This window comes from Camarhynchus parvulus, chromosome 21, assembly GCF_901933205.1.
Source record: "Camarhynchus parvulus chromosome 21, STF_HiC, whole genome shotgun sequence".
Taxonomy (NCBI): domain Eukaryota; kingdom Metazoa; phylum Chordata; class Aves; order Passeriformes; family Thraupidae; genus Camarhynchus; species Camarhynchus parvulus.
Genome location: NC_044591.1, coordinates 5,848,977 through 5,866,591, shown reverse-complemented (window position 1 = coordinate 5,866,591; position 17,615 = coordinate 5,848,977). Strand labels below are relative to the sequence as shown.

Genomic DNA, 17,615 nt, shown 5'->3' with positions numbered 1-17,615 from the left:
TGAATGCAAAATAGCTGAGAAACAACAAAATATTCCTACATCAAATTCCCTGGCTGAATCAGCCCAATGTGCTGATTAATTTTAGATACATTTATCTCTCTAAACATTTAGTGTGCAGATTCCACACGAGGAACCTGTGGATTTGCTGTTCCCTAGGGGCTTCCCAGCTCTCCCCAAGAACAGGAACAACACTGGGAATCTGGCAGGGGTGGGGAGGTGTGGAGCTACCTCACAGCTCAGTGTTGGGAGTCTGGTTTAGCAGGATGCCCAAATTTTCCAGAGCTCTGAGGGCTCAGAGAATGTGCCCCTGCAGTGCCAGGGCCAGGGGCAGTGCCAGGGGCACCCAGGACAGCTCACCCACAGTGCCAGGGGCACCCAGGACAGCTCACCTGCTGCGCACCTCCACGCTGTCCTGGTACAGCCGCCCGTACAGGCAGATCTTGAGGTCCACGTTGGGCTGGGGCACCCAGATGGGCACATCCACAGAAACTCCAATGGCACTGAAGCTCAGCTGGCAGGGCAGCAATGGCAGGGGATTAGTTCTGTCAGTCTCACATTCTTACAGACTTCCAGCAAGGATTTCTGGAGCTATAAATTCAGCTGAGTAAAATATTTTATTATTTGTAGTGCAACAGGTTCTTTAATGAGGCAGACCTAGGAAAATCATTTGCAAAGTAAACCCAAGATGTTACAGTGCCCCAGCAGAAAGACACAATTATACTTTGGGTTGAATTCCTTGACAGGGAACATGAAACAAGAGCATCTGCCCATGACATTGAGAAGAATTATTTAAAGTGCCTTTAGCTGAAGTGGATGGGCCCCAGTCCAGGCTCCCCTGGGGCTGCAGCTCATCCAGGCAGCATAGAAATGCAGGGATTGAAGCACAGAAATGCAGGGATTGCAGCACAGACATGCAGGAGAGGCAGCACAGACATGCAGGGAAGGCAGCAGAGAAATGCAGGGATTGCAGCACAGACATGCAGGGATTGCAGCACAGGGCTGTGCTCCCTGCAGTGCCCGGGCCTGGCACCAGGGCCCACAGAGCTCAGCCCTGCAAAGCTGAGCCTGCAGGAGAAGGTGACCACAGAGCCTCCCAGGATCTGCAGCTCCTTCTGCAGCCCGAGGGACAGCCAAGACTGGCTGCTGAGCTGCTGGGAAGTTTGTCTTTAATTTTTGGCAAGCTTCTGTGAACTGTTCCAAGCAGAATTTGGCTCCCAATAAAATTTAGAATCACAATATGCTGAAGTGGTAACTAAAGTTGTCATCTCTTCCAGCTTTCACACATCAGCTTCACTACTGCCTGCTAAATAATTCCAATTCTGATAGATCAGAAAGAAAATAAACTAGGTGGGTTGGGAATAAGGAAGAATACTTCCACATTTGTTTCCAGGACATGAGATGTTTTCCAATAGGATGTCTGATAAAATGGGAATATCAGAATTATTTGCATAGAAATTAAGAGAATTAGCAGGTTTAATAAACATCCTGCATCAGAAATAAGAGCTATGACTTACAAAGCTACCTCCCATAAAACCACCTAATACATCATTCTTGAGAAGAGCACAAATGAGAAGATTTTAAACTATTTCACATGTGTTTTGAAGCAGGTCACTCACTGGTTTGCAGTCTGGGTTGTCAAACAGGATCACAAACTCTGCCCTCACGTCCCCAGGAACAGCTGGGACAAACAGCACTGGGATTTTCACTGAGCTGAAGGGTCCAATCTCACCCTCAGTCACCTGAGCAACAACAGTGAAACTCTAGAAATTGCATTGAAATAAAGAGGCTGTACATCACTGTACACACACTCCACTACACCTGGTTTGTAACTAAACTGAACTCACTGTGCACAGGAAAAATCAGAATCAGAACAATAATATGGCTCAAATCTGACATTTCCAGAAATTCTTCCTGCCCCTTCTTGTCTGTTGTCACCAGACTTTGTTTAACCACAGAACCTTATAGCAGAAAAAAAGAATTAATTGTGGCAAATGTGAATTGCCACAAAAAGTTTTATGTTAAAAGGTTTTAACCTTTTTTAGAACAAAAGGTTAAACCTTTTTTCTCTATAGATCAAACCTTTTGTCCCAATAGATCAAAAGAAAGGGGGAAGGTGTGCTGTGATTTCATTTTAGGAATTAACTGTGATACAGTGATCTCCAGTGGTTTGGAATGACTATGAACTTGAGCATTTCTCCCAGAGCAATTTATTTGATGTAGGCTCAGCCTAGTGAAATCTTGTCTGGATCTCAGGACATTCATTACCTTTCCAAGCATAATTTCAACTGGTATTTCTTCAGGAGACACTTTCATTAAATTATCAGCATTGTCTGTGTCCACATCTGATCTGGTATTTAATTCTCCTTGACCAAGTTGTTCTGGGGAAAGAAACAAACACAAAACAAAATAAAATGCTGGGTGTGTCCATCAAAACCAACATCCAACAAAGCACAAGTACATTAATTTGAGTCAATACTGCAAATCCAGGCATGTATAGCCATGATGGGAAAATCGGAATGTCTGGAAGGAAATATTTCTTTGGCCATCCAGCTTTAGTCTAGTTTGGAATTCTACCTGAGCCTTCCACTGAGTAACAACATGAATGGTTCAAAAAATACAGACTGAGCTGGAAGTGGGGATGGCCCTCAAGAGCAATTTCAGTGGGATAAAGGAATGCAGCCAGAAGGACCTGCAAAAACCACCCACAACCATTCCATGGAACTTTCAGCTTCCTGAAATTGGAATCAGTATTGGGGAGAAATATTAAAGAACATAGATAAGAAGCAAATTAAGAAAGTCTTTCTTCTACAAGACTGGATTTTATTAAGCACATAGTAAACATTAGGAATGAGATGGAAAATGTCTGAGGAGGTTCATCTTTCTGCTTCCTTGTTCCTAGAATTACAGACTATAAAAATAAACCTGTCATGTGGATTGCTATTCTGAGAAGTGGGGATTCAGTTGCTGAGACAGGGATGATGTTAACAATTTTGCAATTTCTGAAGCTGGTTGGGTTCTGTGTTCTTCTGAGTCTGAATTGTGATCACTAATGAGCAGTGAGGTTCTCTGCTGCTTTTGATATAATGGTGTCAAGACATTATTTTTAGTCATTTTCTGTGAGGCAGCACACAAAGAAATATAACATTACTCCTGCAGTGATGAGCTACTTCATTTACTGAGTAACTTTGCAAACTGAACTGCTCAGTTCTTTGCAGGAGATTACAGGTGGCTAAAGCTTGGCCTGGGCAAGTGCAGGGCTGTGTTCCAAAGCATCACCTCACCTGTGGCACTGCTTCTCCTGGGCTCCTGGGCTGCACAGGGGGTCACCCCCTCCCTGGGCTCAGCACAGCTCTGGTTTGGATCCCCAGCTGCCACAGGGTCTGCGCTGCCTTCATCTTCCTCCTCAGGGTCACTGAGATGTTCAGTGATCTATTGGGAAACACAGAGAGGGATTTTCTGCCATGGCTGCTCCTCTGCCTTGCACCAGGCTCCAGTTCTACCCAGCAAAAGTTTCATGCAAATCAGATTTGTGTTTTCTTGCAACAGTTCCATGTTATAAATGGAGAAATGTGTTGCGCTTTCCAAGAACTGCACATTCTACAAGACCTTTATCAATGAGCAGATTGAATTTTTTTGCTGGCTGCCCCACACAGGTAAATAATGGAACAGGAGCAGTGTAGTGTAGTGCCAGTTACTTTACAATTAACAAAACCAACATTTTTCTAGTGGAAACCCAGGCAGTTTTATGTCAAAACTAAGTCTGGTGAAACCAGCCCTCTCTTTATCACACCCCTCACTTGATTGCTAGTTTTGCAGCAGTTCACATGTTTCTGCCTTCCACGAGTTGAGATTTTTAATGACTCTGTCAGAATCTCCTCTTTTAACTGAAGTATTTTCTCCTAATTGTCATGAATGTGGAGAAAATAGGAATCGTGACATAAATTACTAAAATACTTTTAAAAAATCAGCATTGCTGGTTTCCCCATGCCTCACGAGATAATTGCTTTTACCTTCCAATATTTGGGTCTAACAGATCATATTTATACAAACCCAAATGTACTAAAGGTTGGACCAGATGATCTCCCTGTCCTTTCTGACCTGAGCTGCTTTGTGACTCTGCACAAAGACTGCACAAACTCCACCACATTTTCCAAAGCAGAACATTTCTATTCCTTTAGGGAAGTGCTTTTGAACCCACCACTATTGCAGGAGGAGCTTTTACTGTTGCTCTGAGGGTACTTGTGGCACCTGCTGACGTCCGAACTCTGAATCTGGCTCCCAAAGCCCCGCTGTTTGTCAGGCTGATGGGCCGTGAAATTGTCTCTCCCACCACAAGGCTGCCAAAGTCAATGAGCTCCTTATCCAGAGCCAGCTGTGAGAAAATAAACCATTAATTACCACTGGCCTACATAGCACTAATGTCAATTAAGCGAGCATCAGCTTTTTATAATAATAATTATATTATCCACATGCTTAAAAGAAGTCTCTTACCATGCAGGTTTTGACTGTGCATTTCAGTGGAACAGAAAAAGAACCTGTCTGGGCCATAAACATGACTGCTCCTTCCAGCCCTTTATTTATCTAGAAAACAAAACAGAAAAAAACCCTAAGTAATTTCAGAAGATTTAGCCTGATGAAAAATATTTTCACTCATTCTTTGAGTACCATATTAAAATGTATCTTTACTGATTCCATGTTTTCACTTTAAAACAGTCTTTGTGACAGCTTGGTTAACTTGAGCTGGGCAAGATTATAAATATTTGGAAACTTGCTCTCATTTGGAGGCATTTTTCCAAACATGCCCTCAGAATTTGCCTTATGACAATTTATCAGAGCTTGAATATGCACACAGCTGTCCATGTGCAACAGTATCTCTTCTAAAAATGTGGGGTTTTTTTCTTGTTAACAGTTAAGAAATTCAATTAATGATGGTTTTAATCAGACTAGTGGCCTATACTAGGACTCTCCTCACTGTGCACTTACCATTGGCTTAAATGTTACCAGGAATTCACAGGACATCCCAGAAGACATTTTGCCAGGTGGGTCAAAACTATGGAGATAATTAACATAAAACTCCAAATTAAAGCTGTGGATGGAACACCCAGCTCCTGCTCTGGTAACAATGGCAGATTGCTTTTTTTTTCCCCCCTCACTTGGACTAATTATTAGAAAAGTCAGAATGAGTGACAGATTAATGAAAGGCTCCAGAACCCTGCTGCAACTGGGAAACAACAAAGGCTGATTCTTTATTAAGGTTTTATTCAGAAAGACTCAAAGTGCTTTTAAAAGGCAAGACAGGGACTGCAGCCAAGGAGGTGAAGCTGAAGCTCAAAATCAGCAAGAAGAGGTGGAACTGCCCAGTCAGACAATTAGGAAGCAACTTCTCCCACTATCCATTTTAATGTTGCTCTGTAACATCTCCCCTGTCCAAACACAAAATGAAGAGGAAAAACTCAAGGAGGGAGCTGCAGATGATTAGAGAATGTGCTGCTTGTTGCCAGCTGTATCAAAATTATCTTGAATAGAATCTGCCACTCATTTCATGGTCTGTGTGAGGCAGGGAAAATGCCCATCAGAAGACAAGACATCTCACAGCTGCACTGTAAATGAAATTATTGAGGCACTCCTGGAGCCTGGCAGAGGAGCCAGAGGAGATAAGGAAGTGTTGTCAGCCATGGGAGCCCCTAAGCCAAGTGAGACATGAACACACTCACCCTTCACAGCTCTATCAAAACAAAATTAAACCCAAACCAAAGCAAAATGAAACTTTTTCAGAAAGGGAAACAGTTCAGAATTCAGGAGCTTAAAATGTGGACAGGGAATAAGCACCTGCATACTTCTGAACAGATCCTGGCAGTTTCTCCTGAGGACCTTAAGGAATGGTTCTTTATTTCAAATGTTACCTTGATAAAATGGTTCTGATTTAGAGCACAAAGCGTCAGACACAGAAACCCACACAGAACCACTCTGCTAAGGAGAGGCTCCATGGGGTGCAATACTGCTCATTTTAAGCACTGGAATAAAGCTTTTATCAGCAAATCCAGTGCTGTCACTGATAACAGCTCTCAAGTGTTTGCAAATACCTGTGCACTGATTTCGAGGACAGTGACACCATGTCAATGCAGATGTGCTGGGTATTTTCAAAATACTTGGCAAAAACTATTTTGTAACAAAAAATTTATGTCTGGTTCTACCTGAGATAAGCTTTATAGAGTGTAGGATCAGTGTCCACAGGTCTGTGATCAGGTCTGCTGATCAAATTATTAATAACATGAAAATGGACAATAAAATATTAAGATTACTTTGTGGATATCTCCTTTTATTTATTTATAAACAGTGAGATAAAAATTATCAATATAGTTAAACTGAGATTAATTTGCAATCTCTCAACCAGACCCAGTGCTTCATTACATAACCTGGCAGTAGGATTACAGGAATAGATTGATGGGAAAGACCACAGGATTGCAATTTAAGTGTTCTTTGCTCTGAGATTGATTTCCTTTATTTCATCAGTTTTTTCTCTTCCTTTTCTGTTGAATTAAACTCTATTTATCTCAAGCCACAAGTTTGACTTTTTCTCCCCCATTTCTCTCCCCCATCCCACTGAGGAGGGAGTGAGGAGCTGCTCTGTGGAGTTTCTCTGCCTGCAGGGTTAACCCATGACAAGCAGAAATTTCAATTGCTGCAGAATTGAGTTTCAGCTCTTGTGGTACAAAGGTAAAACAAGTCTGCAGTGAATTTACTTACTGAACACTGATGAAGTCCTTGAGACATTCACTGATTCCCACCAGCTTGCAGTAATTAACAGTGTAGGATGCATTTGTCAAAATTATCTTCTTTTTGTAGATTTGACCAACATCAAAATCCTTGGAATGCCAAACATACCAGGTGAGTGTCAGAGACATGATGTCACATTCATGGTCTAAGTGAGTTATTAACAGTTCTGTTAACTAACTGAAATTTACCTGCATGGGAGTCACCACTTCTTTAAGGACATTATTTTACAGTAATAATGTGTTTACAAACAATATACAAGTATCAGTCATGCTGCCCTTCAAAAAACACACAACACAATCTAACAGGAGATTTCATCATCTGCTCACCTTTCTGACAGTATTTCAACTCCCCTAAGAAAAGGAAGTATTTTAAAGTTTGTACAGTAAAAATAAGTAATTTATTTAATCTATCACTTAACAAAGAGATTGTGAGAGAAAAAGGCAAGAGCTGTTTCAAATTTCACTACAGACTTATTAAAGGCTGCAACAGATTTCTGATGAAGACCTTGGGATATACCTCCAGCAGATTCCTCTCTACAATTCCATACAGAATGGCCACCGACCTTGAAATGAATGCAGCTGGGTTTGCTGTGGAAAGCACAGCCCTTATGTTCCTGAGCAGGCACAGTTTGCTTGTGAAGAATTCCAGTTTGGAGTTTCTCCATTTTTTTCTTAGCCATTTGTGTCCTTATTGCCCTGACAGCCAACTGTGTTGTAACTTCTGCTTTGGGCACCTAAAAAGGAACATGCAGAAAAGGCACCAGATCTGTGTGTGACCATAAAATCTGCAGCTCCAGTAGAAAAATCTGCAAAAGGAACCTTCCAGCACCTGGCCAGCCTTTGTCTGGCTCTCTCCAGTCAAACTCAGCATCCCAACCTCAACATGAAGAATTTAATGGATTCTCAGCTGTCTGTTCTGCAGTTTCTCATCACCCAACACTACAAAATCATGTTTTTCATGGCAGAATTAGCTTTTCTGCACTTTAAGGGTTTTATTTTCTTCTCAGCTTATTAAACATTGAGAAAAAAAAATCATCTGACTTCACTGCAATGTTTCAGTTATGGTCCAGTGCTTCTCCATGCAAGTCTAGGAATATGTACTGACATGATTTCTTTTTGATGGATTCTGAAGTTTTTTTAAATTCAAAGAAGTAAACATAATGTGATTTATGTCTTCACAGATTTCTGAACTAAACCTAAAGCACTGTTTTCTCTTTGAGAGAACAAACTCCTCCAGAACAGTGTCAAACAGCAATGACTGATGATATTCTCACATCTGAATTTCTGCATCTCTGTAATAACATAATGTCTGCATTTTAACTGCAAAACACACAATTATTGGTTTCAAGCAAGGTTCTTTTCTGTTTCTAACAGGAGATATCACAACATTTACCTTGCGCAAGTCAAATTCCAGATTCCAAAGTCCTGGGAACTCAGGTACCAGGAGGGTCTTGTCCTTCTCTGTGTCCTCATCACCACTTTCCTGGAGCACATCCCAGCGTCTGTTCTCAGAACTCTCTCCTTGGGGAGCAGTTCCCTCCCCAGCCAAGGAACAAACTAATGGAGGGCACCATGGCTTTGGTGAAAGAACACAAGGTTTGAAGATACAATTAAAAATTACAGTTACTTCAACAGTTACCAATTTCTGAGGAGATCTTTTAACACAAAAATTACAGGTGGTTGGCTTTTTGGCCTCTTGGCCTTTGGCTCAGAGACCAAAGCTGCCAACTTAGGCCAATCCCCTCCTAAAACACTGAATACAAACAAAATTTTACATTAAAAGTCACTATATTTCCTTCAAGAAAAAGGAAAAGGAAACTTACAGATATTAAGAGATCTGATGAGGACATTATACTCTCCACTTGTTCTCTACTGTCTTATGTTTGGTTGTAGCCTGTGCTATTTTGAAACAGAATTCAATAACCTGCACATTTAACAAAACAAAACAAGACAATCTAAAGAGAGTTGATTCCTATGCCTTTGATTACCGGTGATATTTCTCCATCTGCATGTTTGCAGGTCTCCTCACTTTGCCAGGCTTTCCTACTCTGCAGTAGAGGATCCTCAAGTTTACCACGAGCCTTAATTGCCTTAGTAGGGGACTGACTTTTTCTGTGCTTGTGAGTAGCAGCTCTTTCTTGCAAAATTCGAGACACAATCTCCATTTTCCTCGACTTCTGCTGTTCTCTAAAAGCTCTGTAATCCAAAGTTGTAAGAAATATTAACCCAACCATGGTTGTTTAACAATAATATTAACTACAACCCAGTTCCCTTGGAGTCCTTTAGCTAAATAGCAAGTTGGGTTCAGTGGTAATTTGTGCCAAGACACCAAGTGATTCAGAGGCTGTTTATACATTTTTGCAGACTAAATATACTCAGTTACAGTGTTTTAGAAGGCTGATACAGACTTTCACAGTGTTCAGGGGAGGAAGAAGGACAGTTACTTCAGGTTTCCAGTTTGGGGTCACTGAACTCCCCTCCTGGAGGAGTCGATCACGGAACACCCACAGGGCTCTGGAGCTCTGAGCACCCCTGAGGCAGAGTTCAGGGCACCAGGAACACACTGTGCAAATGTCACACACAGAGTGGGAGAGGGAGTTCACCCCCTCCAGGCACCATCAGAGGTGTTCTGCCTTCAGGACCTGACTGAGCTCCAGGGAGCAGGTACAGTTTGATATGGATATGATACTCACTCTTTCCTTTTTTCGTGCTCTTGCTGTCGTTTATGGAGAAAAATTTCCCTGACAACATTGCCTCCTTCTGCTTGGATGGCCTCTCTCATTTTCATCTCCTCCTTCTTTGCCTCCAAGGCCTTTGCTTTGTTCAAAATCTGGAGAGTTTGGAGCCTTTCCTAAGAGAGTCACCCAAACCAGTTATATATTTGATTCACATATTAAAGAATATAAAACAGAGGATCTAATGCTGCTCCCCCTATCCAAGCATCCATTTGTGGTGGATGTCTCTGAAGCAGAAGGTATTGTCTGTAATATTCTCTGTAGCCATGGGGTGCTGAGATGCAGAAAGCTCTGACTAGGTCCAGGCTACTTCTCTACCCTTCCAGCCTGCCCCTGGAATGCTGCTCAGTGAAGGAATATGAAAAGATAACAGTTCTAAACAAATCAGGTTTAAATTAAGATCATTCCCTCATATCCTACAGAACATAAATAGAAGAGCAAAGCAGCATAGCTCAGAAATTCCTAATTTATACTATTTAAATTCTCAAATAACTGTTTTTCTTCCATATGTTTTCTCCATGTGGAATATTTCTGCATTGGGATCCAAATAACTGGAAATCCTTCTGGCTGAACTTCCAGAGAACTTTTTTTAGTATGCATTATTTCCCAGACAGTTCCCCTCCCAGAACAACTAGACTGTTGACAGAATAAACTGCATCAGCAGAATGTCAAAACCTGCCCACACAGATCCCTGCAATGGTTAAATTCTCCTCAGTTTCAAAGGGTTTGGTCAGTGATATGATCAAAAACCACCACACAGCTCTGCAAAGAAAACTGAGCATTAGAAGCCAGCAGTCCCCCAAGGCAGTGACTTCATTGCCATCCCAGCCCAGCAGCAGTACCCTGTTGGAAGTGATGCTGGTTTTCAGGGAAAGCACAGCTTGGATCCTTCTCTCCATATGCTCCTGAGCTTTTGCTTCTTCCTTTGCATTTTTTTCATGAATTCTGTAAGCAAAGTAAAATCTTTCAGGCTCTCATCCTGGAAAGCTCTTGGTAATAGAACGTCTGAGCTGACAAGGAGTAATTGCCAGCAGGCACTGCTGCTGTGCAGCCCTGCTTGGTGGGCACTGGCTGTGGGCACAGGGGAACAGCTGCAGCCTCCTCCAAACACGGCACTGCTCAAACTCCAAGTGCCAACAGGTTTTCAAATATTTTGCTCAACAACTTTAATTTTTTTTAAAATTTTGGATATGAAGAATGTGTTTCATGTTATGACATATGACTGGCTGCTAAAATAAAGAATTCAGGTGTTGCTCATATAAGCAGTATCTAAACCTTATGTGGCAAACTTTTACAAGCCAAGCAAATGTACCCATACTAAAAATAAACCCTGAAAACTCTACAAGTTGGAAATATGTGGGCAGGAATCAAACCTGGGAATATTCCAGTAAATATAATGGGAAAGCAGAAAAATAATTGATTGATATGTTTGATATATTTGTCAAGAAAAAAAATCTATTTGATTTTGTTTTTCTTAATTATGATCAGTTTGTACACACCATCTAATAAAAATAAAACAGCATAGAAACAGTACAATTATTTCAATCATTTTACAATTAAGTCCTATTATTTATATATTAGGATATATTTACATATATGTAAAAATAAGTAACGAATGTTTTGTTTCTTCAGCAGCAAAATAATTCAACACCAGAGTAATAACATAAACATCAACCTAGGAAAGAATATCTAATTTAAAATCAACCAGAGCTGCAGCACAAAGAAATGGCCCATGAATCCATTGATGCTTTTTTACCACATTTCTGAGGGGACATAGAATGGCACAGGGCAGGTTTCAAACCTGGATTTTAGCTGTACTACTTCAGTTAATGACACATATATACATAAAATGCTTCAAATCATCATCAATGCCTCCAAGGTCAGAGCCCTCATGACAGAGACTCCAGGGAATGTGGAGGCCATGCTAGAACACTGAGTGGATTTTCTTCTTTCCACATCCTTTTTGCTCTGTGAGATCTCAATGCCTCACCACACTGTACCTAGCACGAGATTTCCAGGTGAAACAGAAGACACAACTTACAGAAACATTACATTATTTTTCAAAGACTGGAGGATGAAGTCTTACCCAGCAGAGAATGCACAACAGGAAAGGAGTGAAGCCCCACCTTGCCATGCTTTGCCTCAGGAAGCAGACTGCTTTCTCATGGTTCCTTTTGGCATCCTCGAGGAGTTTTTTATTTCTTTCTTCACGTTCTCTCTGGGCTTCCTTCTCTCTTCTGCAAAACACAGGCAAACCAACAGTTGCAGCAGGACTAAGGAAAATTAGATTCCAACACAATGAGACCTCAGGGTGGGGTTGGGGAGTTTATTAATATGTGCTGAAATGAGGACATTTGTCCACTCTCCACATTCCCCACATTATAGACAAAGTGATAAACTTCACAAAAGCCACAGACTGACACACTTCTGCTCTGCTTTTAGAGAGCACTTTTGTGCTTTTTGGTGTCTGCTTCTGCTCCAGGAAATCTCAATGGACTTCACCATAAGCCCAGAAGGTCCTGAAGGCCAACAGCCCTGCAGACACATGCAGTTAGTCTGACCCAATAAACCTCATTTCCTATGATAAAACCTCCTGCATTTGTAGCTTTTTTCATTTTCATTACGTTTATTCCCATAGATCAGAAATCTTTACTTGCATAACTGCAAGGCCATGGCCAATTCTTATTTTAATTCCATTTCCTCATCAAATATGCCTGAAGCACACCCAGCTAAGACACACAGTAGCAGCAGTATCTGAACCAGCTAATCTCAGCACCTGCAGCAGAGAACTGGCTGAAAATAAAACAGGAAAGGCAGCAGGCTCTGACTTTGAGGCTCTTACTTCTCTCGAGTCCGACGTGTTCCTTCTGCTTGCAGGGCTGTTATTTTTTCTTTCCAAATCCTCACTTCTCTCTCCTCCTGGTACTGCGTCTGTAGCTCCTCCTCATCTTTTTGAAGTTGTTCACGGAGGATGTCGTGTTTTTCCTGTTCAGTTTCTATCTGCCACAGTTCAACCCTTTAAAAAAAGTGTGAATTGTTTTCACTGGAATACTGATATTCTTTCACTTTAAGGTGATAAATTGAGTAGGGAAGGCTCTATGGGGAAAATAAACATGTAACCATGTTTTCTTTTATTATTTAAAAACATATTTTGAATCAAACCCTTTTACTGACACAGACTAAGGCTCATATCTAATACCATATCCCTTTCAAAGACATCAAAAATATTGGTCAAAAAAGGTAAAAAAATAAACCTCAAGTTTGTATTTCTCCCATTTACCTAGAAGAAAATATAAAAATCAAGAAAAATTCTAAAAATAGTTTTTCCTTCAACAACAAATAACTTCAGCGACAGGCCACAGCTTTTATTCTTCTGTGCTTTGCTGAAGGAACCAGATATGATAGAGCTGAGTACATTAATCTGTTCTGTGTATTGCTAATCACACAATAAACAAGTCAAGCATTTTAAAGCTATTACACAACACTGCAGCAGAACACACTGTATCCTGGTTAACCACTTGGCTAATCACAGCTAGAAGCTCGTGCCTTTGTTCCTCCTTTGATGTACCTGTGGTACCAAAATATAAACACACTCACCTGTTGCCTCCTGCAAAAGACAGTTTTATTCTGTCTGATATAAAGAAGTAATTTATTATGTGTGAACAATCAATTACAAGCAGCAATATTAGCTTGGCATAAAAATACACAGTACTGCTACAATGTCTCCATCATGCTCATTTTCTATCTTTTCCTTTATGCCCTATAAAACCACTAAGAGGCATAAATTACAAGTATTTATGCTCATGCACAGACAGATTTACTTTAGTCCATCTTATTTTACATTTCAAATGAGACCTGTTTAGGTCACAATTTATGCACCTCTCATAATAAAATCAAAACTTTATTTACATGTGCAAAGCTAACTTGGGTTTTGAGCCACATCATCCAACTTCATAAGGGATGAACCAAGCAGGTTAAAAGTTGCTCTGGATTGATGTAATTCAGTATTTACAAGCAATTTCTCTATTGACTAACTTTTGAATCCATCCAAGAGCATATGAAGAAGGTAATAAAGATTGATTCCCTGCACACTTTCTTCATCCCCTCACTTACAAGTTTTGTTTTAGTGTCAGAGCAAGTCTCAGCTCCAGCTCCTTCTCTCTCTCCAGCTCCGTGCACAGGCGGCTGCTCACGGCCTGCAGGCGGGACACGGCTGCACTGCACACGTTAGAGAGAACCCATCAGGAAGAAATGTGAACAGAGCCCCCCTTGCAAGATCAGCAAGAACAAAGCTCAGCTCTAAGGCTCAGATTTATTTATCAGAATCCCAGCAATTTATGCAGCCTTTTGTTTAATCTTCTAAGTGTCCATTCTTGAGGCAGAGCTTTCTTTAAACTCTTACACACTGGTCGAAAGGAACAGACGAGAATTTCAAAAGCACTGACCCGCGCTTAATGCAACTATTCACTTCTCCAACTGATAAAAGTAGTATTATTTATGAAGATAAGCGTAGGTGAACCTAGAGAACCTAGACTGAGTTTGCTTTTAAAATGGTACTACAATATTCCATACACTTAGCCTACAACTGCAGCATTCCCACACAGTTATTTTCCTTCTCTCCCCAAGAGAGCTAGCAGACAGTGTGCTACAGGATCCACAGACAGTGGCCTGACTATACTCAACATAAACTCCCATCCTCTAAATGAAAATTGGGTCTTCTACCTGCAGCAGCTCCTCTAAATTCAACATTTCTCTATTGGCATTGGCAGTGCTAATGGCAGCCAGGATTTGCATTATTGCTAAAACACAAAGACTTTGAACTTCAGAAGCCAGAAATCTATCAAGCCTTCTCACTCCACTAGTCACTTGCTAAATGTAAGAGATTGGGAGAACTGCTATTTTTTCCATATCTAGACCTCTCCACGTGACCCATCATAAGGATAAACACTACACTGCTTTTCTGTCTTTGCTGGGATTTGTTACTGTCTCTGAAATCCCACTTGCACCACCTCAGGAGGCTCATTTGCATCAGCTCATCAGTTTTGTTTAAGCAGCTCTGCCATTCTGGCAGTTAACCTGCCTTCCTCTCTCTCATTCATCGCTGCTCTAACCTGGAGATTAACACAGGTTAGAAATGCAGCTGCGAAGTTTGTTCACAAGCCTCTGGCTCCTGGTACACAAGCCACCCACTGCTTTCTATTTAAACCAAATGTGAAGAGTACAGTAAATTGCCTCCCACTTGATAGCACAAGTGTTTCAGAGCAACTCCTGTATGCAGAGCTACTCCTGAAAGGCGTTCCTGCATTCCAGAACAACACAAGAAAAGAATGGCACACGTATGTGTGCATTTATAAAAATATATATGCACACATATATAGAAATCCTGACTGAATAATCACCAGAAACAAGGCCATGACCTCCAGGAGTGTCACAGCACCTTGATTCATCAGACTGAATAGAAGATTGACGTGATTGACAGCAGTGGGCTAGGCTGGTTTAGTACCTGTTGTTACATTTTAAAATATGTATTTAAAAAAATGCCTCTTTCCTACCCATTCCCAAGTTTCCACCTCTTCCTGCTCTTATCTCATTAATTACACACAGATGAAGATAGTGGATGCCTGTAATCCTTGGTATCCAGAAATACTCTCTACCTACACATTGCCAGCCTCCTCCTCTCTCTCTATTTCCATGTCTACATGATCCAGCTGCTTTGCCAGCATCTTGCTCCGCAGCCGACAGGCACTCAGCGTGTCACTGCAAGAAACAAACACATCATTTATGTCTTGTAGGTTCTTTTCTCAGTGAAACTCTTCTTTTTGGGGGTAAGATTCACAGCCAGGATTCCTGTCAGATACATAACAGTATTTATGATGGACACAGTATCTCAGTGTTTGCTGGGGATTTGTGCTGATGGATTATGGTTGTTTAAACACTAACCTGTTTTTTTGGACCATCAGTTTCTTTTCCCCGGCCATGTCATCAAGCAATTGGAGGCTTCTCAGTGAGGTTGATATGCGAATTTTGTCTGCAGACTTCAGAGGCTGAATGTTACCAATGTTGCCCAAAGAGTGCTCTGAGCTTTGCCTTTGACTTGGAACACACAACCAACAAAGAAACAATGTGAAACTGAAGTTTGTCTGACATCCTTACATCCCTGCTTTCTGTTTAATTCTAGCAGAACTGTTACAAATAAGACCATTATAAATAATGAAGAACGTGAACACAAACAGCACAGGAAGTTTGCATGCATAGACTTAAGCCAGGATTTTCAGTACTGGATATCTCATGTTGAACATTCATACCCTCATTTAAAGCACTAATGATGTGTGTTTGTTTTAAAATGCCTGGGGCTCCTTTGATCCCACCTTGGCTTTGCAATTTTAGCGTTCCTGAACAATAGTTTACAATTTAACAGGAACATTTTAAACCAGTTTAAGCCATGTCATACAAGTCACTCAGTACCACTGAGGAAATTCTGTCTGAACTGGAACAAGGTATTTACATGCTAGAATCAGACTGGTCTCCAGCATCTTCAAAAGTGTCCTTGTTTTCCATCTTGCCACCAACATCCAGCTCTTCTTCAAGCTCATATTCTAGCAGATATTGAAACAACAGCTTAATAAAGAGACTTTGAATTTTAAAATGCAAAGCTTTCTATATTTGCTGTCAAGTTACAGTGTGGAGAATCAGACATGACATTTTATAGCATTACTGCAGTGTATATTAAAAAATTCATATGGCAAAACACACAGGACTATGACACACCTGCAAATGAACAGCAGAATGTTCTCTGCCTTCATGTGGAAGTGTCACCAAGAATCCCATTTACGTGGGAAGTCCCAGACAAGAACAGGGAGGGGGACAAGGGAGGATAATGTATTGTCAGGTTCTGGCCAATGATCTAACATGTTTATCTTACATTAAGTTAACATTAATGTCAGTTTTTTGTGAGTTACCAAACAATTCATTTTCACCTTCCCAGTGTTCTTCCAAGTCAAGGAGCTGGTCAGCTGCATCTTCTTTTTCTTCCTCTTCTTCCTCTTCTTCTCTTTCTTCTTCCTCTTCTTCTTGTTCTTCTTCCTCTTCTTCTCTTTTTTCTCCCTCTGCTTCCTCTTCTTGTTCTTCTTCATCTTCTTCTCTTTTTTCTTCCTCTTCTTCCTCTTCTTGTTCTTCTTCCTCTTCTTCTCTTTCTTTTTCCTCCTCTTCTTCTCCTTCTTCCTCTTCTTGTCTTTCTTTTTCTTCCTCTTCTTGCCTTTCTTCTTCCTCCTCTAGAAACACTAGAGGAGATATTTCCTGTTCTCCCTCACTAAAACTGATCTCACGATCTTCCATGTTGACAGTTCTTTCCAAATGACCAGGCTGAATAAAAAGAAGAACATGTTTTCCACATCAAATATCCAACAACTTGCAATAGTGGTGACTGTCTCAGGAGGTGAATTCACAGCATTCAGTACACACTTAATGCACTTGAAATAACAGGATACAATCACATACCTCTGTGCTAGTTGCACATTTTGAGTATCAACTATAATAAATCTCTTAGTGAAAAGCAAGGACTCTACCTTTTTCTTTCTTCTAACAATCAGCTCAGTAATAAAACAAACCTTCTGAATGTATTTTATCCACTTACACCATGATTTTACCTCAGATTATTTGGGCACAGCTCCAACAAACATTATTTGTTCTTGAGTCTTGTGGAGTTCTCCAATGCAAAGCAAACTGTTCCCAAATGTTGTTACAATTTATTAGAATTCAGTAAATTCTGCATGTCATCTAGAATGAGTTATTACCACATGGTTGAGCATTTCACATCTTACCCACAGAAAGACTTGGACATATGATTAATTTTAAAGAAGGTGGCTCAGCTTTGAGTGCATTTATGCAAATCCTTCTGCAGAACTCAAGAATAATCAACAACAAAAGAGCATCTATTTTCTCCAGTTAAGGAGCAGAGAAAACAAACCCCAGGATTTGAAGTATGGAGGAATGAGTAAATGATAGAAACCACCTTAAAGCCAAATAGGATTCCTACGCTGGGCTACTGATTTAGGGATGTTGGTGGCACTAAGAAGTGGCACAAACACCAAACGCAGCCAATGCA

At 40.8% G+C, this 17,615-nt stretch overlaps 1 protein-coding gene across 1 annotated transcript in view; it reads right to left on the bottom strand.

The window, feature by feature from the left end:
• CFAP74 (cilia and flagella associated protein 74) overlaps positions 1–16,846 on the bottom strand; it is a 34,620-nt gene extending 17,774 nt beyond the window's left edge. The window contains exons 1-21 of the mRNA XM_030963887.1: positions 16,653–16,846; positions 16,489–16,553; positions 16,017–16,107; positions 15,452–15,598; positions 15,170–15,268; positions 13,625–13,729; positions 12,354–12,527; positions 11,638–11,748; positions 10,354–10,456; positions 9,470–9,627; positions 8,765–8,972; positions 8,170–8,352; positions 7,340–7,510; positions 6,748–6,866; positions 4,984–5,050; positions 4,492–4,581; positions 4,199–4,372; positions 3,282–3,429; positions 2,266–2,378; positions 1,617–1,739; positions 390–511 (exon numbers count right to left, since the gene is read on the bottom strand). Coding sequence (XP_030819747.1) covers positions 390–511; positions 1,617–1,739; positions 2,266–2,378; positions 3,282–3,429; positions 4,199–4,372; positions 4,492–4,581; positions 4,984–5,050; positions 6,748–6,866; positions 7,340–7,510; positions 8,170–8,352; positions 8,765–8,972; positions 9,470–9,627; positions 10,354–10,456; positions 11,638–11,748; positions 12,354–12,527; positions 13,625–13,729; positions 15,170–15,268; positions 15,452–15,598; positions 16,017–16,107; positions 16,489–16,553; positions 16,653–16,846 — 2,765 coding nt within the window. The remainder of the gene's footprint in view (positions 1–389; positions 512–1,616; positions 1,740–2,265; positions 2,379–3,281; positions 3,430–4,198; positions 4,373–4,491; positions 4,582–4,983; positions 5,051–6,747; positions 6,867–7,339; positions 7,511–8,169; positions 8,353–8,764; positions 8,973–9,469; positions 9,628–10,353; positions 10,457–11,637; positions 11,749–12,353; positions 12,528–13,624; positions 13,730–15,169; positions 15,269–15,451; positions 15,599–16,016; positions 16,108–16,488; positions 16,554–16,652) is intronic.
• Between the last annotated feature and the right edge of the window lie 769 nt (positions 16,847–17,615).